Source organism: Tamandua tetradactyla, chromosome 13, assembly GCF_023851605.1.
Source record: "Tamandua tetradactyla isolate mTamTet1 chromosome 13, mTamTet1.pri, whole genome shotgun sequence".
Classification (NCBI taxonomy): Eukaryota; Metazoa; Chordata; class Mammalia; order Pilosa; family Myrmecophagidae; genus Tamandua; species Tamandua tetradactyla.
In genome coordinates, this window is record NC_135339.1 from 62506712 (window position 1) to 62530412 (window position 23701).

The window sequence follows — 23701 nt, forward strand, 5'->3', positions numbered from 1 at the left end:
TTCCTCCTATATAGTTATGGAAGTATCTCCACGATATATTACTAAATGAAACAAGGAAGGTACAGAAGAGAGTATACTATACTACCATCTGTGTAAAAGAAGGAGGGATATATTTGAATAAAATGCCTGTGGAAGGAAGGAATAAAACTAATAATGATTGGGGAAGGGAAATGAGTGGCTGAAGGACCTGGCTAGGAGGGAATTTTTTTCACAGTTTACTCCTTGATACCCTTTGATTTTTTTTTTAACCATATGAATTTTTTTGTTTGTGTTTCAAAAAACTAAATAAGAAAGTAAATACTATATCTATTTTGAAGGCCAAGGTCATGTGTCTCCTCTTCCATGAACATTCACTAATTAAGTCATCCAGAATTGGGGTGACTGGAAATTGGAATCGTCCTTTTTTTTTAATTGGTTCTTTAGGCCATTCCTGATGAGGCTTTTAAATAGTGTATTTTGAGTTCTTTGTAATCAGAACTACCTTCTACATAGCTTTGACACTAAGAGCAACAAGGATAGTGCCTCATAAAGAGAAGCTTTACAAGAGAAAACTTTTGCATAGGGTTGAAATCAAATCACTCTTTGCTCAGAGATGGGAAATTGACTTGAATCTGTCATAACGGAACTTTTAGGGATGATGGAAATGTTCTGTTTCTTGATTTGGATGGTGGTAACACAAGTTTATACATTCATCAAAACTTAAATGTATGAAATATGTGTAAATTATACTTCATTAAAATTTACTTTTTAAAATGTAGCTGTTCATTATTTCTTAAAATGAATAATTACTTTGCACCCAATTTCAATTTCACATTGCCTTATTTGTTTTTTTTTGTTGTTTGTTTTTTGTTTTTACTCATTCACTTTTCAATAGTTCTGAAACACAGATGACATCAGGAGGGAAAGGAAGTGAAAACTCCTCTTGCAAGCCAATTTTTTCAGCTCTCCCTGAAACCAACATTCTGAATGTGGTTAAGGTAGTAAAAAACTTTTTTGGTTGTCCTTTAGCACTGTTCTGAAACCCTTAGTTATTGTGGTTAATGGATTAAAAAAAAAAACAAAAAAACTCTAGTGCCCTATCAGATGATTTCCAGTTTCTGAAATTTCTTAAGAATAATCTTTGAATTAAACAGTGTTATGTTGTTTTTAGTTTTGTTTGACTTTTGGAAGTGAAGGGGACTTTAGGTCAGGGTTATGTAATTAAATAGTTACAGGTATATCTTTACCAAAAATCATTTTTTCCCTTTAAAACATTTTATTTTGAAATAACTTCAAACTTAACAAGACAGTTACCAGTTTTGGAAATAATACACGCCCCAAACAGAAAATTCCAACATACCCCAGACACCCAGATCCACCAGTTTTAACACTTTACCACGTTTTCCATATTGTTCTATCTATCCATTTATCATTCAGTTGTCTGTCTGTTCTATTTTCTGAACATTTGAGAGCAGTTTGCATACATCATACTCCTTGAACGCATAAAACTTCCATGTACATTTCCTAAGAACAAGAATATTCACTTATGTAACCACCAGTTATCAAGTTCAATTTAACATTGATAAAAAGCTTGCATTTTATATTCTAATTTTTTCGTATGTCCCAATAATATCCTTTGGAACGTTTCTCCTACATTCTAAGATCCCATCTAAGATCATATATTTCATGTAGTTATCATTGTCTATAGTTGCCCTTTATTTTTTCTGGGTATTTTTTAATTGTGGAACCATACATACAACTTAAACCTTCCCATCCCAACCCCTCCCAAGCATACCATTCAGTGGATTAATCACATTCACAAAGTTGTGGTATCTCACCACCATCCATTATGAGAACTTTCCTTTCACTGTAAATGCAAACCATACACCCATTATGCATTAACTCCCCATGGCTCCTGTGCTCCACTCTTGATAACCTATACCCTACTTTCTGTCTCCATGAGTTTGCATATTCTCTGATATTTTCTTTGTGGTTATCAAGGTCTTAAATTTAACATACTGAATCTATAAAAATCTTGTTTGGTTTGTTACTAGCTTAACTTCAGTAGTATACACAAACCATGTTCCTATATCCTTCGGTTACACCCTCTTATGTAGTTCTTGTTACAAATTGCGTATTTATACATTATGGGTCCAGAACCATTACTTTATCATTACATTTTATGCATTTGCGTTTTAGATCCTGTCGGAAATAAAAAGTGGAGTTACAAACCAAAAATACAGTATTACTGGCCGTTATATTTACACATGTCATTACCTTTATTAGAGATCTTTGTTTCTTCATGCAGCTTTAATCTATTATCTAGTGTCCTTTCTTTTTCATCCTATGGAATTCCCTTTACTATCTCTGGTAGGACCGCTCTAGTAGTGACAGAGTCCCTCGGCTTTTGTGTATCTAGGAAAGTCTTAATCTGTTCTTCATTTTTTGAAAGACAATTTTGCCAAATAAAGAATTCTTGGTTGGCAGGTTTTTTGCTTTTCACACTTTAATATGCCATCCCACTGCCTTCCAGCCTCCATGATTTCCTACAAGAGATCAGCACTTAATCTTCCTTGTAAATGACTTGCTATTTCCCTCTAAGACTTTCAGAATTCTCTATCTTTGGCATTCAACAGTTTGGTTATAATATACAAAAAAAAAAGGTTTTTTGAAACTAATTTTTAGAATTAGGATATAAAAGGAAAAAATACTGCTTACAGTATATAACCTAGTGAAGCAGAGTATTGTACACTTGAGAGTATTTTAAAATAGAGGACTTTGACCTACCTAAAATGGAATGCTACTGAGAAAGAATTGTTAAAAGTTTGAAAACATTTTTAATGTCTGAGCCAATTCTATATTATTAAACCCTTAAAAAGAAAATCTTGACTATAGAAAATGGAGAAGAAAATACTTACTCTATCACATAATTTAACTGTGAACATGATTGTGTTTCTTGCCTTCCTTTCTCTAGACATCTGAAGTATTGTTTTTTATATAATTCTCCTTTGCAACTTTTGTCCAACAGTTTTTATAATTAAAAATCTTCATGTAAAATTTTATCTCAAATTGTTTTCTGTGCCCATTTGTGTCCAAGTTTCTAGGCTTATGTACATCTATACATCCAGAAGGTTACCAGGATCATGAAATAATGTTACTGACTTTAATGTTGTTTAAAATGAGTTTGGAGAAACAGCTGAAACAGATTCCTCTAGTGGACTTTCAGAGTCTACTGATAAACCTAATGAAAAACATCAGAGATTGGAACACAAAGGTAATGTCACATAAAACTCTAGTGGCTGTAGCATCACGTTTTGACTTTCATAGTACATGCAGAATTAATACTGTTTCTAAGATCAGTTAAGATCTTTGGCTGAAATCAATAGGCCAAGCCCTCAGTCTTGGGGTTTGCCCCCATGAAACTTACTCCTTCAAAGGATAGGCTAACCCCACTTAAAATTAGTCCTAAGAGTCACCCCCAGAGAACCTCTTTTGTTACTCAGATGTGACCTCTCTCTCTAAGCTAACTCGAAAGGTGAACTCACTGCCCTCCCTCCTACTTGGGACACGACTCCCAGCGGTGTAAATCTCCCTAGCAATGTGGGACAGAAATCCCAGGATGAGCTGGGATCTGGCATCAAGTGATTAAGAAAGCCTTCTTGATCAAAAGGGGAAAGAGAGAAATGAAACAAAATAAAGTTTCAGTGGCTGAGAGATTTCAAATAGAGTTAAGAGGTTATCCTGGAGGTTATTCTTATGTATTATATAGATACCCCTCTTTTAGTTTAAGGTGTATTGGAGTGGCTAGAGGGAAGTACCTGTAACTTGAGCTGTGTTCCAGTAGCCTTGATTCTTGAAGATGATTGTATAAAGATTTAACATTTATAATATGACTATGTGATTGTGAAAACCTTGTGTCTGCTGCTGCTTTTATCCAGGGTATGGACAGATGAGTAAAAAAATATGGGTAAAATAAGTAAATAAATAATAGTGGGGACAAATGGTAAAATAAATTGGGTAGATGGAAATACTACTGGTCATTGAGAGGAAGGGGTAAGGTGTATGGTATGTATGAGTTTTTTCTTTTTTCCTTTTATTTCTTTTTCGGGAGTAATGCAAAAATGTTCTAAAAAAATTATCATGGTGATGAATACACAACTATGTGATAATATTGTAGGCCACTGACTGTACACCATGTATGGAATATATGTGTGACGAGTTCTTAATAAAAATATTTTAAAAAGAAAAAGATCTTTGGCTAATGAAAAGCAAAACGAGGAAGGAACGGAACTGTGTTTGCTGGAACTGTATTATTTAAATTCATGATAACTGAGTCTTTTCAAAAATGGCATCTTTTTATTTTAACAATAATGTGTTTATATGGGATTTACTGTGGGCCACACATTAATGTAGGCATTAGAGATCGAACTGTAAAGAACATGGTAAATTGCCCTCTTAGGGCTTTTATCCTTGACAGAGGATTAAATAATAAGCAAATAAATACATATTATAATATCATGTCAGATTGAATATGTGCTATGAAGAAAAATAAAGCAGAGCATGCATATAGAGAGTAATAAGGATGCTGTACTGTTTCAGATGAGGCAGTCAGGGAAGACCTTTCTGAAGTGATATTTGAACAGGTACCTAAATTAAATGATGCAGTGAGTCATACATCCAATAAGAATTTTGAGTTGAACTTCTGTAGCCATATTGAGTATCGATAAATATAATTTTTTAGTCATTTTTAAAAATTGTATTTTTCAACCTTATTTTGGTGGAAAATTTCAAACATCCAAAAGTCGAGAGAAAAGTATAATGAACCCTTAGGTATCTATCAACCAGCTTGAACATTTATTAAGATGTAGTCGGTCTCATCTGTTACGCCCCACCCCTACTCGAACCTTCTACTCATTGGATTATTATGAAGCAAATCTATTAGGCTTTTAAAAATACTGAAATAATCGAGGAGTCTTAAAATGCAAGAAATCCAAGATCAGGAACATAGATGATCTTGTACAGCTCTTATACAGATTAGGAAACTGTTTGTATTTAAGTCACTTTATTTTTCCAATAGGAGCTATTTAACTATAGATACAGATATGATGTAGCACAAAACATGAAAGCCAAGTAAAATTCTGATAACTGTATCTGTTCAGTCTGTTTCAGAGTTTAAGATAAATTTAATCTGATAGATTTAATCAGATTTTTTATTCCATTGTTGTTTATAAAAATCATGCTCTTTTTCATAGTAGTGTTCCCATTAAGTCAAGAAGGTATGTGGATTATCTTTTAGCTATTTGATTTTGTTGACCTGTTTGAAAAGAAATCTTGCTCGCTCTTTGTTTTAGGTGCCTGAACTCTGTCTAGCCATAAATGAACTCGCCAATCATCCCCACAACCTACTGTGGTTGGTGCAGCTGGTCCCTAATTGGACATCACGTGGAAGGTATTGAAAAGTGAGAATTAAACAAGAATTTTTATAATGCTTACATTAATTAAATGCTTTGCAGTCCTTTATTTGCATTCACCATTCCCTTTTGAGTCCTTTTTTCATTTTCAGTTGTTGAGAAAGAAAGGCTTTGATAGCCTGGCTCTGATACTTAAATCAGGTCATTGTGTAGTTATTTATTTATTTTTTTTAGCCTATGTGATAACAATATAGATGACACATACCTAGAAAATAAGTTAAGTAGCCTGCTTTTGCATTAGTAAAAAGAAATTCCAGCAACAAAATAGATTTTTCTATCAGTAAATCAGCAGAGTCAAAGATAGAGGCTTTTAGTGATTTGCCTGAGCTTCAGGCAACTCTTAACTTCATGTACAGATATTTTACATTTTTTGTGTTCTGTTAAAGCTTGTACATTCTTATATGGCCTTCTCTTGAAGCATTGGTTGTGTTTCCAGTTAGAGGAATTAGAAGAACTGTTGGCTAATTCATTTACTTCTCTAACAGTATTTAAAATACATTTTAAATATTTTTAAATTCTAATTCTAGGCAACTGAGAGAGTGCCTCAGTCTAGTGATTATTTCAAAGCTCTTGGATGAAAATCATGAAGATGTCCCTAATGCTAATAATCTTCAGGTATAAATACATTTTTGTCTCCTTTTAATAAGTGGGAGAGTTAGTAAGATATAGCAAAAACTGATAGATTCTAAGTCAAAAATCCTGAGGTTAAATCTGAATTCTCAAACAGGATACTATTTGTGTAATCTTAAGTATGGTACTATCACACCCTCTTATCACATAGGATGTTGTGGACAATCAAATGAATTGATGTATACAAACTGCTGGGAAAATCATAATGTGCTATATATACATATATTAAGAAACATTATTTTTAATTAGTTTAGTTTATCAAGGTTAGCGGTTTATCACAAGATTAGAAATTGTAGAACTGTTGTACATTGTTTGCATCTTGTACATGTTTTAATGTGAAATAGCCTTTTTAAATCAGAGAAGTATGGTTGCCTTTCAGTACTTCTTCAGTAGTGACTGTCTCATGTATGTATGAGTGTATAAACATGTCTTAACATTCCACTCCAAGAGAGAAGTTCTGAAGACCTTTTACAAAACATTGACAGCACTAATGGGGCTGCCTTTAGTTGGATTTAAAAACTTATCATGGGGGGCCCACGGTGGCTCAGCAGGCCAAGTTCTCACCTGCCATGCCAGATACCCGGGTTCGATTCCCGGTGCCTGCCCATGTGAAAAAAAGAAAAAATTATCATAATATCTCTGATCTGGTTGTCCCTGTGTTCTTCTTTGAATTGCAGTTTAATAAGATGTACTCTACTAGGCCCTAGGGATAAATAAAGAAAAAACGAATTAGATACAGCCCTTAAAAACAAAACAGTGGTTGAAACAAAATAATCCAGTCATTGTGGTATAGTGTATAGAAGTATACAAAAGAGAAACTGATGGGTACTGCTGGTTTCTTTTTTAGTAGAGCTGAGACAGATTTTATTCCAAATATGAGGACCACTTCTGAGCCACAAGGGTAATTAACAAATAGTTCCCATTCCTTTGATATTTACTGCCATTGAAAGAGAACCAGGGTTAGAATTTCCACCATCTGCCTCCTAATTTTGTTTGTCCTGTTACCTTTTCCTTTTTTGCCTATGTGGAATAGAACGTATGTGAATAATTAGCCCTCAGACTCAGTAATTGATATTCAAATTGCACAGTCTAATTGTGTGTGTATTTTTTCCCAACCTCTTGTAGTGCTCCTTTTCAGAATTAAATGACTTCTACCCAGTAGGGAGATTCAACTTTCCTGACTTTTCAAATAATTTCGCAGAGAAAGTACTCCTTGTGACTTCTGTTGCAATGCTATTTGGTCTCCTCCTTAAGCTTTTACCCTAAATTACAAGCCCTAAATTTTTAACTTAAAAACACTTTTAAGCATTTGAGTACTTTCAAATAAAGGAAAAATGGATACCACTGAACTATAGGAAAGCTGAATGGCCAGAAATAGGGAAGGCAAATGAATAGATGCCACACTGAAAAAAGTAGCCTTAGAAAGAGCAACTGTTTTGGTTGGTTGTCTCCTCTTCCTTTCTCTTGATAGATATCACGCCTTCATCGCTATCTTGTGCAAATGAAACCTTCAGATTTGCTAAAGAAAATGGTCTTGAAAAAAAAGGCTGAACAACCAAATTGCACTATTGATGACAGTCTTCATTTGGAACTTGAAAAGCAGGTATTTAGGGCTAGAAGATCTCAAAGATTACATAGAAGCATAACTGATGCTAATTTTCTTACCATAGATTCATAGGCATTTCTGAATTTAGAGACTAGATTCTAGCAAACATGATTAAACTGAATGATATTTTTAACTTACTGCTCTCATGAAATTCTTCAGTAAACTTGATGCGAATTTAGGTAAAATGATGGTTATTGGTAATTTAATTCTGGGAGTATTTTTTGCAGCTGTTTATTAGGTCAATAATGAGGTGGTAGAATGCACTTGAGTTAGAAATCAGAAAGTCTTAAGGTAAATGCTTGGCTTTTCCCTACTTATCAGTTGGGTTGACTTTAGCAAATCATTTACCTTCCTGAGTAACTTTCCTAATGTATAAATTGGAGATAACATCTATTTAGCTAATTCACGGGTGTTAATTTTGTTCATTTCTCTAATAGGCATATTACCTTACCTACATTCTTCTTCATTTAGTCGGTGAAGTTAGTTGTTCTCATTCTTTTTCTTCTGGACAACGGGTAGGTAGTTCTTAGTGTGTGTTTGTTTGTTTTGATAAAAATATTACTGTTTATGGAATGAATGAATATGCTTTATATTGGAGAAAACCTAATAAGAGTTAACTTTGGATTTGCCATAGAATATATTAGAAATAGGAGAGTAATAAAACCTTACAACCATATCATAGTGACAAAATTATTTGTCAGCAAGTGTTCTGTTTGTTGGAATGGAGCTTAACCATCATATCTTGGCAACAAGGTAATATATTCATAACATACCGAGATCACCAAATACCAAATGGGCTGGCTCTTAGCTGGCTTCTTCTCACCTCCTACCCCACTTTTTGTTTCTTTAGCAGTAACATTGCCTTCAGAATTAAACTGATGGAGGGGTTCAAGGGTAGTTCAGTGGTAGAATTCTCACCTGCTATGCAGGAGCCCTGAGTTCAGTTCCTGGCCCATGTGGTTCCCAAACAAACAAAAAAATGAAAAAACAAACCAAAAAAGGAAAATTCAACAGATGGACAAATGGTGCTGCAATAAGGGGATACTTACATGGAAAAAGAATGAAATGTGACCCCCGCCACATAGCATACAAAAAAAAAAATTTTAACTGATGGTTATAAGAAAATTAAATGAATAAGACAGACTGCCCAAAAAATGCATTTTAAAATTATTTCTATGCTGGAATTTTAATTATTCTGTGCTTTCCATATTGCCATGATCCACATTTCTGGGAAAGTTGTTTTCTTTTTTGTTTCACATCTTAACTATTCCAATCCCTATTTTAAAACTTAGTATCTCCTAGACATGATAGAAAAGACACAAGACTGGGTTATGTGCTTTTTACAGTGCTATTTACATAGAATTATGTTTGTTTCCTGATTGGAACCTAATTTGGTCATCTGTCTGTAATGTTTTTATATGATCTTAACATTATTTAAAATTTTTTTTTATTTTTATTTTTTGTGGCAAGATATACAACATAAGATTTCCCACTTATCTTTTTTTTCTGGTTAAAAAATAATCAATGATTATTATTTAAAATTCAGTTACATGGGTGCATGGGTGGTTCAGTGGTAGAAGGTCTCCATGTGGGAAACCTGGATTTGATGCCCAGCCCATGGCACCCCTCAAAAAAATTTTTTTTCAATTGCTATAAAACTGTACAAGGTGGAAATTTAAAAATTCATGTAATCTAGTTCCCTCCTATAAATTTCTCCAGAATTTATGCATATACTAACTTATTTCAACAAAAATGGAGTCCTACTATTTGTATTATTTGTAACTTGTCTTTTTTTTTCACTTTAGATGGTAGCACTTCTAATTAATTCCTTAATAGCTATAGTATTTCAAACCTTTTATTAATAAACATTATGTTTTTGTAATTTGAGAAAATTCCCGAAATAGAATTTGTAGGTCAAATTTTAATTATTTTTAAATAGTCATTACCACATTTCCCTCCCCAAAAGTGTCCATTTATATTCTCACCAACTATGTATGAGAGTGGCTGTTTTGTATTATACACCTCTAAAACTTAAGACACGTAATTTTTCAAGGAACTCAGTGTGATCTGTGCATACAGCTTATTTGTTCATAAAGAAAGAAATAGTCCACTGTTATTCTTTGAATATTCTACTAAAGAATGTGTTAAAAGAAGTGCTCTTCACATTTCTGGGCACTACATCATCACCCAGTCTGATCTCTAAGGTTAAGTTTCTATTAATATGCTTTAATACAAAGCAAGACAACTTTTATTTTTAGGTATATTTTCTCAATTAATTAACAATAAACCATAATAGTCTTATTGTCTTGGCAGTGACTACTTTCACTGCTACAACTGCTATTGTGCTGGGTGATTAATATCAGAAATTGCTAACTGGGTAATGATAGATTTTTTTAAATGATTGTTAGTTGTGCTGACTGCATAATCTCTTCTTTGTTTATTTGTAATGCTTCAGAGTTGTTTCATCCCTTGTGTTTGTTTTGCACAGAAACACTTAGTGCTGCTCTGTGGGGCTTTGGAAAAGCACGTTAAGTGTGATATTAGGGAAGATGCAAGACTTTTTTATAGAACTAAGGTAAGTGTGCTTTTTCTTATGTATTGTTAGTTTTTTTGTTTAATCTTGGTCACAAAAATAGATTTGAGAATGGAAAGCATATCAGCCTTTCTTTAAAAAAGAACATATTATACATAAATACTTACCTGACAGGGAAGATACCATGATCATGAAGGTGGTTTTCCCAGGGTCGGGCTGATCTGTTGCATAATTTATGTTGGTGGGGGATTGTGTGCATACTTTGCCCTGAGGGGAAAAAAAAGAAGAAGAAGAACATATAAGTTTAGAAACATTTCTCTTTTTTTGTAATGGAAATCAGTTTCTGTTAAGTATCCTTGGCTTGATTGAGAGTGAAAGGAAAAATCTCAAAGCAGATATATTTTTCATTTTATTATGTCTTCTGAAACTGCTAGTACCCAAGGTGAAAAAGAATTCTTCCAGTACTAATGAAATGTGTTAGTTCTTTTTCATTGGGCCTTTCTGCCTGAGTTAGCGTCGAGGATTGAGGCAGTAAATAAATATCTAAGTTACAAAGCACTAGTTATAAAAATGTATGGTGGTTGAAAATTTGTTTTGTTTATAGAGAAAAAAATAGGTTAACTTTTATTCTTTGAATATTCCATTAAAGAATGTGTTAAAGGAAGGATTATTCACATTTCTGTGTACTACATCACCCAGTCTGAGCTCTAGGATGGAAATGAGTTAAGCAGGTAGCTTGTTAAATTTTTTTTTTTGAAGGTTCAAAGACAGTAGAAGTCTGAATGTTTTTGAAAATGGAGTAATAGAAAATAATCTACAGTATTAATAAAATGATTTGTCAGTTTTTTTTCTAAACATAAAATCAAATAATACTTAAAAATTTTTTTCTTCTAAGGATTTTTTAAATCTTGCATTATTTTTTAGCTTTCATCACGTAAGGGTGACTCTTTTTGCTTCTTGTGTTTGGATAGTCACTAACTGAAATCTGCACTTTAACTATGTCTATATTAATTATCATTAACTATGTCATATTAACTGATAAATGTTAGTCGTTTGAACAGTGCCTGTTTAGATTCAGTATCTGTATGTATTTTTGTAAATTTAAGTTAAATACAATAATGAGCAATTAATGAAGTTATATTTCAGGATAGCTCTTCTCCTCAGAGTGGAAACCATAGTTTCGGAAGCACATTCTTTTGTATGCTGACTGGAGTTACTGGCTCATAGAACAGCAGCTACTGCTGACAGACATGAGATAAAAGGGGACCACCCAAGGCTTTTGTTTCTTAAAGCCAAGGTCCAGGCACAGGTTGGTGCCAAAGCTCCTCTTACTTACAGTGAAGAGTGACACAGTGTTCTCTGGAAATTGCTTCAGCGGGTAGTCCTATGGAAATAGATGAATCTTCTAGTTGAAAAGGTGCTAGTTGTTTCGGAGAAACTTAATCTGCTGAGCTCTAGATAGAAAAGAAAAGCAGAATTTGCAATTCACCTTATAAGTGTAAAACAGCTATAAAATTACTTGTTTAATTTTTCTCAAATAATTATGTACAAGAGCTAATTGAGAAGTTATAGGAAAGTTTGAGTTTTATACAAAGACTTGCTAAAATTCTGATGTAGGAATATCCCAAGTATTTGAAAAAAGATGCATCCTACTTTGCAGAGGGCTGGAGAGGACTAAGAGTGAATTTTGGAACCTCTGGTAATGTAGAAAAAAACTTAGGACATTTTTTGTGGCCTTGATTCTTTCAAATAGAAGCTGGGAACACAGGGAACAGCCAAAGCCTCGGGACCTACAACATAGACCACCCTTCAGCTTCTCTGTCTGGGTGTTCAAGTTAGCAAATTGAAACAATAAGTTCTTTTGAAGGCAAGGAGTATTTTTTTCCTGGATGACCTCTGATAATTAATGGGAAAATGAAGTCCTAAACATTTAGTATTTAGAGTATGGTGATGAAGGAAAGTTTTCTTAATTACTCGGATTTGAAAGCCACTCCAAAAGATGAGTGGCTTATTTTCTCTATCATGACAAAAATCAAATTTGAGTTTTTGGGTAAAGGCCTGTCATAACTATCAGATTTTTGGTATCAGGCATTAAATTGATTTCAGATAAGGATATTTCGATCTGATCCTTTTTTCCCCCTTTTTTGTATTTGAAAGGTGAAAGACTTGGTTGCCAGGATACATGGAAAATGGCAGGAAATAATCCAGAACTGTCGGCCTATACAGGTATCATTTTATTAAAAGGTTTTATTTATTCTTAATAGTGTGCTAAATTGTACTTCTTCAAACTGTTTGAAATAAAGTTTAACAGAGTACTTGTTTCTAAGTATTTTAAGATAAACTAAAAACTCCAGTATAATACTGGTTTGTGAGAAGTTTTTTTAATGTATTTCTGGAGAGGGTGAGAGCCTATTTTAAAATGTTATATTGTATCAAATGGAGGCTATTTAATGAGGAACATTTTTAACTGCTTTCACATGATACACTTTATATACCAATACATATCACCCATTTAAAGTATACAATGGTTTTTTTTTTTTTTTTTTTTGGGAGGAAGGGAAGGAAAGAAGGATAGAAGGAAGGAAGGGAGGAAGAAAGGGAAACATCTTTAAACATTTTCTTGTTTTATTATATTTTGTTTGTTTGTTTGTTTTTTACATGGGCTGGGGCCGGGAATCGAACCGAGGTCCTCCGGCATAGCAGGCAAGCACTCTTGCCCGCTGAGCCACCGCGGCCCGCCCTAAAGTATACAATGGTTTTTAATATAGTCACAGAGTTAACACAGCCATCACTACAGTCTTTAGAACATTTTTTTTACAATGGTAAGTTTGTTTATTAGCAGAACTGCAAACTATTTTTCAAATGTCTTTTTTTTCTAAAAAGTAGCATATATTTGTACATTAAAGCAAAAAGTATTATCTGAATATTAAAAAGTAACAAATGGGATAATTATTTGAGTATAAATTCTCATTCTTTAATCATTTTCTTGGCTGTTATTTGTCTCTAATAACTTATCCACAGCAGCTTTCTGGAGAATGTATTTTTATATGACCTTTATCTTACCATTTTTTCATAAAATTTCCCCTAGTCTTCTTCAAAATTGCATTTTATGGTTACTAAATTTTTTTTATTATTAATTTAAAAATTTTTTTTAAATACCAAAAAACACCAAATGCAAACATTCTTAACTTTTGATCATTCCACACTTTAGAACATTTTTAATACCCAAAAAAAATCCCACTCCCATTAGCAGTCACTCCCCATACCCCAACTTGTCAACACCACCTCCTGTCCTAGGCAACCACTAATCTATTTTCTGTCTCTATAGATTTGCCGGTTCTGGACATTTCATATAAATGGAATCGTATACTACATGGTCTTTTGTGACTGAGTTCTTTTACTTAGCATAATGTTTTCAAGGGTCATCCATGTTGTAGCATGTATGTCCTTTTTATTGTGAATAACATTATACTGAATATATCACATCATATTTTATTTATCCATTCATTAGATGATGGACATTTGAGTTGTCACTTTTTAGCTGTTATGAATAATTCTTCTATGAAAATTTGTGTACAAGTTTGTATGTGGATATATGCTTTCAAATTAAAACTTTTGGGTATCTACCACCCGAGAATATCTTGGGTATGTACCCAGACATGGAATTGCTGAGTTTTACATAGGTACTGTGTTAAACATTTTGACTGCCAGAGTATTCTCCAAAACGGCTACACCGTTCCACATTCCACCAACAATATATGAGGGTTCTAAATCTCGCCATTCTTGCTAACGCTTGTTACTGTCTATCTTTTTTATTATAGCCATAGTAATGGTACAAAGTGGAATCTCATTGTGGTTTTAATTGCATTTCCCTAATGGCTAATGATAATGAGTCTCTTTTCATGTGCTTATTGGCCATTTGGATAGCTTCTTTGGAGAAGTGTCTTTTTGGGTCCTTTGCCCATTTTGCAAATTGAGTTAGGTGTCTTTTTAGTACTGATTTATAAGAATTCTCCATATGTTCTGTAGACAGGGCCATTATTAGATACATATTTGCAGATATTGTGGATTTTCTTTTCAATGTCTTGATAGAATCATTTGCAGCACAAAATTTTTAATTTTGATGGAAGTCCAGTTTATCTATTTTTTCTTTTGTCTTTTGTGATTTCAGTGTCATATCTAAGAAGCTGTTTCCCTAAGGGAGGTTTTTCTTTAACACCTCCTATTAATTAAGTTTGGCAACCTGCTTATTTACAAACTGATTGATGATGAATGGTCTAAAATAATGTTCTCAAATTTTAATGTGAATAAGAATCAACTGAGAACTTGTAAAAAGGCAGATTCTGATTTGTTAGGTCTAGAGTGAGACCTGAGATAGTTTGCATTTCTAACAGATTCTCGAATATATGCCAATACCGCTAGTGCAGGGGCAATACTTGGAGTAGCATGGGTCTAGAAGTTGCTTTCATTTTGTATCAAAATAAGAGGAGCATTAGAAATTAACTAAGAAAAGCAGTCTGACTATTTTATGGCATTTTGATTTATTTGCTACTAGTGTCTTCTATAAGATATGTGTGCCCTTGAGCTAATGTTTTGTTGTTGTTTTAGTTTCTAACCTCAGTAGACATTTTTTAGGCTGGTCATCTTTGCTGATGTGGTATTAAAACAGAAAAGCATTGAATAGCTGAGACTTTATATACCCTGGCACCATGGGATCAACAATTCCATTCTGACCAAAAGGGGGAAAAGAAGTGTAACAACGTGTCAGTGGCAGAGAGAGTTCAGGTAGAGTTGAGAGGCTACTCTGGAGGTTGCTCTTAGGCAAGCTTCAATTAGACCTTGCGACCTATCATAACCTGCCAACCCCCAACCAGGACCATTCCAGCCAAATCCTAAAGAACACCTAGAGCAATATATATAAGATTCCACAAGGGTTCCATGCACTAGAGTAACTTTCCAGAAACCTACAACCCCCAGTTGGCTCCCTGGTTCAGATAAGTCCTGAAACCTAGAGGGCCCAGCCTCTCCAGAACATCAGATAGTTCCATCTCCCTATCCCATATTAGTGACAGACCCTTCCAATATGAAAAATTTAGAATAGCCGTAGCCCAAACATTCCTAAAGAGAGGGATGGAAAGATCAGAGGTAATGGTGGAATTATATAATGAAGATAGGATTTAACAAATGAATGTGAATGCCAAATCATTAAATTGATATCTCTTTTAGTCTCCAGTATCTTAGAGCAGCTAGAAGTAAAAACCTAAAATTGTGGAATTGTAACCCATGTCAAACTCTGAAATATGTTCTACAACTAATTCTGGTGCAGTGCTTTGAAATTTATTGCTTTTTTGTATATATGTTGTTTTTCACAAAAAAAAGAAGGAAAAAAGTCGATTGTGATGATAAAAAAGTCTTTAAACCTTCTAGCCTCCTATATTCTGGAGCAGCTAGAAGGAAAAAAATCTGAGAGGATCATGTGGTAGCCCAAGACAAACTCTGGGATCTATTGTATAACTACTTGTTGAAGAGTAATTTGAAAATTATTCCTTTTATATTTCTTTACTTTGTATATATATTATACTATACATTAAAAACAAAAAACTTCATATACTATATAATCTCCTTAAAAATGACTCTGCAAGTATAACTGGCAGTGAGAAAAACATCCTGTACTTGTTTTACTTGCTTTTCATTGTTAGATCACAGAATGTAAAACTTAAATCTGATTACCATAAATTTTCAAAGAAGTGTACAATATAAAGATTTTACTGCATTTATTATCAAAGCCCATTAATGATTAGCAGTTGTGTAAGAATTAGTTCATAATCTGCTTAAATTTTCCTTTATCTTGTTGTTTTTCCCTTTCCTTTTCTAGGGGCAGCTTCATGACTTCTGGGTTCCAGATTCTTAATATAAGTTGCAGCAGCAATGATGTGAATCAAGAAAAACTCAACAGGAGCCTTTCCTAGATGGGTAGAAGGCATTACCACAGAATCCAGTGGAATGCTAAGAAAATGTCCAGCAAATATGCCACTTGAATATCTAATATGAAGCTGGTAATGGAGAAATTGCCATTCCTGAAGCACATATGAAACATGATCTGCCTAATTGTTATGGCAACTGGCCTTTCAAAAGAGCAGGGTCCTATAAAGAGAGGGGAGGGATAGAAGCAACTTATAGTTGCATGTCTATCCTACTCCTATTAACTCTTGTTAAATTGCAAGCCAATTATCTTTTTGTGGGGGTGGTATGTGTGGCACTTGGATAATCACAGGAAATATGTAAGAAAAAGTTTGGACCAACTTGAGGGGTTTGACATGGAAATCAAGACCAACTTCCAGTTGGATTTAATTTCCCTCTTGGTTATTTTAGGGCAAAGGGAAATCTTAGAACTGAGCTAAGTAACGAAAAGCATAAATCTTCTGAAACTACTATAAACCACAGGGAGGTTTCAATCCATGCATTTTCCTTCACTATTCAATATTACAAATCTGTTAGGTTTTTAAAAACACATTTAAACAAACAATTGAGAAACAGAAATTTGTTATGTCGTCAGATCGCCTTTAAGGGGAAGAGGTTAAGCTGTAAAGTAGTGGCTCTGTTTTTATGCTGAAACATTAGTACAGCATTTGTTTTGGGTTTCTTTTAAGTGCATCTATTTTTTAAAATACCGGTTAAATCTTAAAGTTCTGGCTCTTGGTAGCCGTATTACAGAAATCTATATTGTAAAAGTTTAAAGATCTGGACAAGTTTCCAAAAACCTTGTTTCTCTGAGTACATGACCTTGGCAGAGGCCTGGGTGGTGTTTATTCTTTGGGATACTGTGTGTGTGTGTGTGTGTGTGTGTGTGTGTGTGTGTGTGTGTGTGTTTGAGAGAGAGAGAAAGGGAGATAGCACGCGCATAGCTACATGCATGTGCTCACTCACATGTGCTTGTATTTTGAAGTTGTTGCACTTGAAAACCACAGCTGCTCTAAATTTGTAAACACTGGAAAGCCATCCTTTGGTTTAAATGGTGGAGGGTTAGTAGAAGCGTACGTGCTGGTCTTAGCCTTAGGGCACTTTGAACCCTTTGGTAGTGACAGACTCTTATTATCTAACTGAAAATTTCTTTTAGTAACACAGTATCCCTTTTGGGAGGGTTTGTTTCCTCAAAGAGAAAGCCAGTGTTTTTGTTTTGTTTTGTTTTGTTTTAACTGACTTGGGTGATGCTGCTCTCCTGAGCACTCTTAATTTCCCCAGGTGTGGGTTGGGGTTTGGAGGATGTTAAGATAGGTCTAGGGAAGGGAACTGGACTTGATGTTTATAGTTTAAAGGAAGACAAAATAAGTTTTGAAAATAAACTTTTTACCTCAAAATTGAGGCTTAGGAATAAAAAGCATTTTAACTTAAATTTTATCATTTAAAATAGCTTCGTTAACTTATTGAGTCCATGTCAAGCGTTGGGCAGTTAGAGATTTTAAAGGGGAGACTAAATTCAGTTCCCAAGAACCCTGGCAGAATGAGGCACCAAGAGTCAGACCAACAAAAGTTTTTTTCTGTGTTGAGTTTACTGGTAAGAATATTATCTTGATACTACCTCTCAAGGGTATTGTTACAAAATGCCACTTATGGTTAAAGAGATAGATACAAAGAGTTATATTTGACAGAAGCTTGAAACTCTGGCATCTATCTGCCCAACAATGGGGGCTTTCACTCTCTGTAATTTAATACATTGTAGATACATTATTTGTGTGTAATTTTATAAGTGTTCATATTTTTCTCATTTTGCATTGTGTAAAGTGTACAAAATCTCAAAGTATAAAATACTGCTTATATTGCTTGTAATTACAGTGTGTAAATATTTTCTAATCGTGTACATTGACGGGTGGGGGAACAAGTGGGTTATTCAGGTTTTTTTAAGTGACCCTTTTGTATTGCAGTTTCAAAAGTTAACTGCTCATCAAATTTAAAGCCACTTTGATACATTTTTATTTAACAGTTCCAATTTTAAAATCTCTATTTTTTAATTGACTTTTCTCCATTAGAGGAAACTCCTTCATCTATCCCTTTAAAATGGCCAAATGTCAGTTTGGGTTGTTGTAGTATGATTCTGGTAGATACTGCCAATCTCCAGGTCACAGTCCAGTCAGTATTTGCGTTTGGGTTCTCATAAAAATTTTTGTGGTTCTCTTTTACCATAAGTAGCCCATGTTTTTTCTCCCACATCAAATATTTCCTTCACCCTCTTGAGTCCCCATGCTTTGTCTCCCTCCTGCTTCTCTTGCCCGGTGAATGGGATGATGGTGAGGGAGAAAATGTTCATTGCACAGAAAAATGTCAGGCCACTCTTTGGGACTTGGCACACAAAGCTTGCACTGAGCGGTGGTGTGTTTGGCGATATTAGTGTGCCAAAAATCACCTTATCTAATTTTCTGGATAGGTATGTCAAACTTATTACCCTTATTGCAAGCCAAAAGTTAAAGTACTTGTGTTTATGCTTTTGTGTGTAACTGTTAGCCTTTTCGACACTGCTTTTCTTACTATCTGAAAATATATTTCAATTTGATATATCATGTTAAATGAAGAGGCTCTCTATGGACAAATGCTTCTATGTTGCAGTAAAGCTTTGTACATTTTCTTGTCTTTCTCCTGATGGCAGTGGTGCCTTTGTCACCTTTTGAAAGGTTGGCTTTTTGTTTATTTTTTAAAGTGCAAGTAGTAGCTTGCTTTTGACTTCACAAACTCTCCCCAGATGCAAAAGATAGAAAGTGGTGTGTTGTCATCCAGGCTGTTGGAGCATTTGCATGTGTATATCAGTCAAAACAAGTATAGTTGGTGGGGACTGGCCAGTAATAACATGTGGAGTCTTTATACCAAGAGTAATTTTTAAATTTAAAAGAAAAAAAATTAAGAGGTGGCCCATTAACAAGTGACTGAGATAATTAGGAAGGACTGTCCTGCTTTGTCTCTAAGGAGGCAAGAGTAGGATGCAGGTGACTGGACCAGTGGAGCAGCTAGCATAATCTGTGGTTGTTATTTCTTACTCATTAACAGTGTTGGCGCACCTCATTATCTGTGCATTTGTTTCCCTGGGCAGCCTTGTGGCCAGATAATTCACCAGCTCTTAGACAGCTTACAGAAAAATGCAGGTTTCCTTTTTCTTTTTTACCCTTTTTTTTTTTTTAAGATTTTATACTACATCTTGTTTAAAGTCCTATCGGTGTATGTGTGTGTTATTAAAACTGCTTTTTCTCAGTTTGAACATGTGTTTGGTAATATTTGTTTGGGAGTGGGGATGAATAAGAAACTGGGATGCTCTGTTTCTTCCTCTGCCGCTATCCCATAATTTTTCAACTAACTTCTTCCTTTCCTTTCTCCTGCCTTCAATTCTCCAGACATTTTTTTAGCTTGTGTCTCCTGTTTCTGGAAAACAAAGCCAGAGCTGTACATTGTTTACATTTATATAGCCCAATTAAAAAATTGCATACCTTGCAGTCAGGAATCTAGTAATCTCATTCTTACGTTACCTCATTCACTGTGTTCATTCAATAGCTGAGTACCTACTACATGCTAGGCTCTCTCAGGCTCTGAGGATTTAGTGGTGAACAACACAAACATAACTCTTGTCAATCTTACCTTCTGGTCTCCAGGTTAAAATATTTCTGTTATTGGGCAAAGAGGACTGGAAAAGAGAATATCTTGACCTGACTCCTTTGTCACAGAGTACAGGGCCAAGAAAAGCAACACCATAAAATGGTGACCACCTACAAGCTCAGACAGATAAAACCCTAGAATGTTCTGGGTTTGCCAGCTAGAGTAGGAGACATGGGCTGACTCCTTCTCAGTGGAGAAGGAATGCTCTTATGCGCTCATAGAGGGGCTAGGCATGGTTGCCAGAGGCTTTGGGTTCCAGAACTATGCCAGTATTTCCCCCTTCCAGCATGCTGGTTAGGAGGGGACCACCTGTGAGTGGTTGGGTTTTTTTTTTTACCCACTTGTGAGTGGGCAAGCAGGAGGCAGAGTAAGTGCAGGCAGAAATAGAGATATTGTTATAAACACTTTTTGGGTGGCAGGCAGCAGAAGTAAAGGGCCTTGGCTTTATACAAGTTAAGGGCTAAGATTCAGATCCCTGACTCACCCCACCAGCCATTTGATCTTGGGCAAATTACTTAAATCTCTCTGTGCCTTAGTTTCTTCAGCTGTAAAAAGGAATTATAATGGTGTCTCAGAATTTTTGAGGACTAAATGAGATAATGCATGAAAAGTGCTTAGCACAGAGCCTGGCACATAGCAAGAACTTAAATGCCATTTGCTATTATTTATACTAACTCAAGGTTCTTAGATGGCAATTTAAATTGTTCTAAAGCAGGGACTTTGAGATTTAATGATATCTGAGCAAACTGTTTCTCCTAAAATCGAAGTATGTGAATGCTCTATTCCTTCTGACACAGGTTGCTCCAGAGGCATATATGTCTGTGCTGGTAAAAACATATATGACTTAAAAAAAATTCTCAGCATGCTAAAGCTGAGAAAGGGATGGTGGGTGGTGATTTTCCAGCATATGAACATGTCCTGACACCCCTTTTCCTTGCTAACCATTCCCCAGGCTGGAGTCAAGAGAGAGGGCAAACCAGAAGGCCCAGCTTTGGGTTTAACTCCAAGACGACTGGCTGGGAGGAAAACCTAACAGGCAAAACAGGCTTCTGAGGTACAGTGAGATGCAGCATTGTTGCACTGGTGACAGTCTTTACTGAAGAAGCACCTCAGCTATAGATGAGGCCAAAATAAAGATCACACCACCTAAAGGGAAAGTGCTGGGCAAGCCAGAGGTGAAAATGGCAAAGCAGGAACAGGAGTGCTGCCACAGTGAACAGGAAGCAAGACAAGACCTTGACTAGGCCAAAGTTCTCTTGCCTCAGGGACCCTCTGTTCAAGTTTCAGGAGTTCACACCCACCCCCTTCACCAGGATCCCTGCTACAGTGAGTAACTGCTCCATGTGCAGAGCCTGGAGTCACACCTTGACTTGTAAGTAGCTAAGTCAGTGCTGAGAACACCCAGCACTACCCTCAGCCTCTTAGAGCAGACGTGAAAAATAGCCTAATAAAAACAAAGTTTTCCAAATGGGAAACTCATAGCTACCCTGTGAAGCATCTAGGGAGTTTAAGAATAAATAGTAGCCCCTCAGAGAATAACCTGCCGTATCCCAGGGCACAAAGTCAAAGCTAGGTTAGGAATCATTTCTTCGTTTGATTTTGAGTCTCTACTGCCAGTATTCCCCACATGCATATTTTATCAGCTTGACTTGCAGAGATTATTGTCGATCTAGGGGTTTCCTGTAGAAAATTCCTTCCATTGGTTTCTTATCTATAGTTTCATAAGGTTCAGACATTCAGGTGGAAGGACAGCAGGGAAAAATATATTGTGGTCTGAATCTCTATTATCAGATGTATTAAAGTAACTGCCCAATTACAATTTAGTAAGTATCATGGTGAACTCAGCAATGAATTCACACATTTTGCTCATTTTAAAATGTGTGAGGTTAGTCTGCCATCAGAGTGCCTAAGAGGAGACAGGCTTGCCTCATAGAGTATAGGTGAGTGAGCTGCTAAAGCTACCCACCCACCCTGGCCTACTTGCCTACCTCCTGAGGAATCTAGTCAGCACAGCTGTCTGAAAGAGCCACTGGTCCCCCACAGTTTAATTTCTCTCCTCTCTGGTCCTGTGGGCTAGCAGTCTCCCTGCCTTCCCCCAGTGCCACCAAACCCACCTGGCCCACAATTGCCCAATTCATTTCTTTAGCCATATAGCCATATCTTTCCTGAGCTTCCCAGCTTCGACTTCCTTACTCAGTCTGTTAACTCTCAGGATTTTCTTCTTTGTTTTTTTCCCCCAACCTACTAGCCGATTTTTTCATTTCTGTTTCCCACCAGGAACCCTCATCAAGTCAAAGTCATTACCTTTCACCCTACTCCTCAACACAGGTCTCCACAAACTTGCACATTTCGCTTTGCTCATGCTATTTACCTTCAGGCTTACTTTTCTGTCTTCTTGGACTTTTCCAATCCTGCTTGTCTTGTCTCTAAACACAGGAATGAATTTCAACTCTAAAGAGCCTGTTTCTCCATCTATATGATGGAGCTATTAATTTCTCAGGATGGGATAAGCCTCTGATGAGGAAATGAAGCTGGACACTATAAAAGTGTGTGTATGCTTTTTAATCTGAGCACTTCTCCGCAGCTATCCCACCCCCCCACACACACATCCTATTTTCAGAGTGCTGGGAGAAGCATCTGGGGGGAGGTGGAAGTGTGATGTAGGCCCTGCTGTCTAGCAGTCTGCAGCCAAAACTACGAGATTTTATATATTAGTGCCAGAATGTGTGAGATTTGGGGAATTCAGAAAAGAAGAATGAGGTGTCTTTCCCAGGATCCCTTCAGCCAAATAATGGCAGAGTCACGAGGATCCTGCCTAGCCTCTCTCAAGGCATTACTCTTTCCACTGCACCAAAAGGGGACAGAAGGGGCCGTCTCCCTTCCCCCTACCCCCTGCCCTGAGCTACAGCTCAGACTCCTATGAACCAGCAAGAGTCACCTCTGTCCTTGCAGCTCTCCTCATTTTGGTCCCCCTTAGGCCCACCTCAGTGCTGTCATGAAAGAGAGTGGGGGCAAGTGGTCCAAATCCCAAACTTTAATAGAAATAGACCATGGGAAGGAGGCAGGGCCTAAGTTGAGAAATTGCAGGGCCAAAGATTGTGTAGAAAGACCATCCTAGTTGAGTTAAGGGTGTAGGGCGTTGATTCTGAAGAGGTTCACTAGGTAAGGTGATTGAGGCTGGGAGGAAAAGGTTATTTGCCTAGGAGGGGTGCACTGGAAGTTGTAAAGTAAAAACGTTCAAGATGAGCTGGAAGGGAAGGGAAGTGTCCCTGAGGAGATGAACTTGGGTTAGTGACTAAGATTGGTGAGTGGACAGGTGCAAAATTTGTAGCTTATTTATCTAGAAAAACAGCATTCTCTGTGTGCACGTCAGGTCAAGTTATTACTTCTTTCCCTCCAGGCCTGACCTCCATCTACCCTATTCAGACCTCGAGCTGAGAGGCAAAGCAGAGGGAGGATTGACCCTGGGAAGCAGAGACCCTGTCCTGTGTTCAGAGCTGCCCAACGCCTGGTCTCCACCTACTGAAGCCCTTCCCATCCTGGGCAGAAAACAAAGGAGGTGGCAGGGGCGCAAAGGGAAGTGACGTCCAGATTAGAGGGCAGGTCACAGGACTGTTGTGGAGGGAAGGCCCCCAAGCAATGGGCAGCTCTGCATGTCCCCTGCAGTAGGCAAGTCAGAGGAGTTCTGGGGCTAGAAGACAGGGGAAGGCGGGGTTATAGATCTGTCGCGGGCGCAAGGGGTGGTGGGACCACCACTAAGGGGAAAACCGGGGCGGGGGTGCCTAGGGCGGGGGTCCATTAATCCCTAGGGTGGGGTCCACAGATGCCCAGGGCTGTGTGACCCTT

At 36.4% G+C, this 23701-nt stretch overlaps 1 protein-coding gene and 1 long non-coding RNA gene across 3 annotated transcripts in view; one reads left to right on the forward strand and one right to left on the reverse strand.

Annotated features, from left to right (window-relative positions):
- Window positions 1–19459, forward strand: part of SLF2 (SMC5/6 complex localization factor 2) — a 47565-nt gene extending 28106 nt beyond the window's left edge. For both annotated transcript variants that reach the window (XM_077125750.1, XM_077125751.1), the window contains exons 12-20: window positions 875–977; window positions 3077–3253; window positions 5331–5428; window positions 5978–6065; window positions 7552–7683; window positions 8124–8201; window positions 10175–10261; window positions 12377–12445; window positions 16095–19459. In XM_077125750.1, coding sequence (XP_076981865.1) covers window positions 875–977; window positions 3077–3253; window positions 5331–5428; window positions 5978–6065; window positions 7552–7683; window positions 8124–8201; window positions 10175–10261; window positions 12377–12445; window positions 16095–16130 — 868 coding nt within the window. In that variant the 3' untranslated portion in view covers window positions 16131–19459. The remainder of the gene's footprint in view (window positions 1–874; window positions 978–3076; window positions 3254–5330; window positions 5429–5977; window positions 6066–7551; window positions 7684–8123; window positions 8202–10174; window positions 10262–12376; window positions 12446–16094) is intronic.
- LOC143654170 (uncharacterized) lies at window positions 6339–20050 on the reverse strand. Its single transcript, XR_013161697.1, has 4 exons — window positions 19838–20050; window positions 11556–11673; window positions 10387–10486; window positions 6339–6783 (listed from the first exon to the last, which is right to left on the reverse strand). It is a non-coding gene; the product is annotated as an uncharacterized LOC143654170 (long non-coding RNA).
- Between the last annotated feature and the right edge of the window lie 3651 nt (window positions 20051–23701).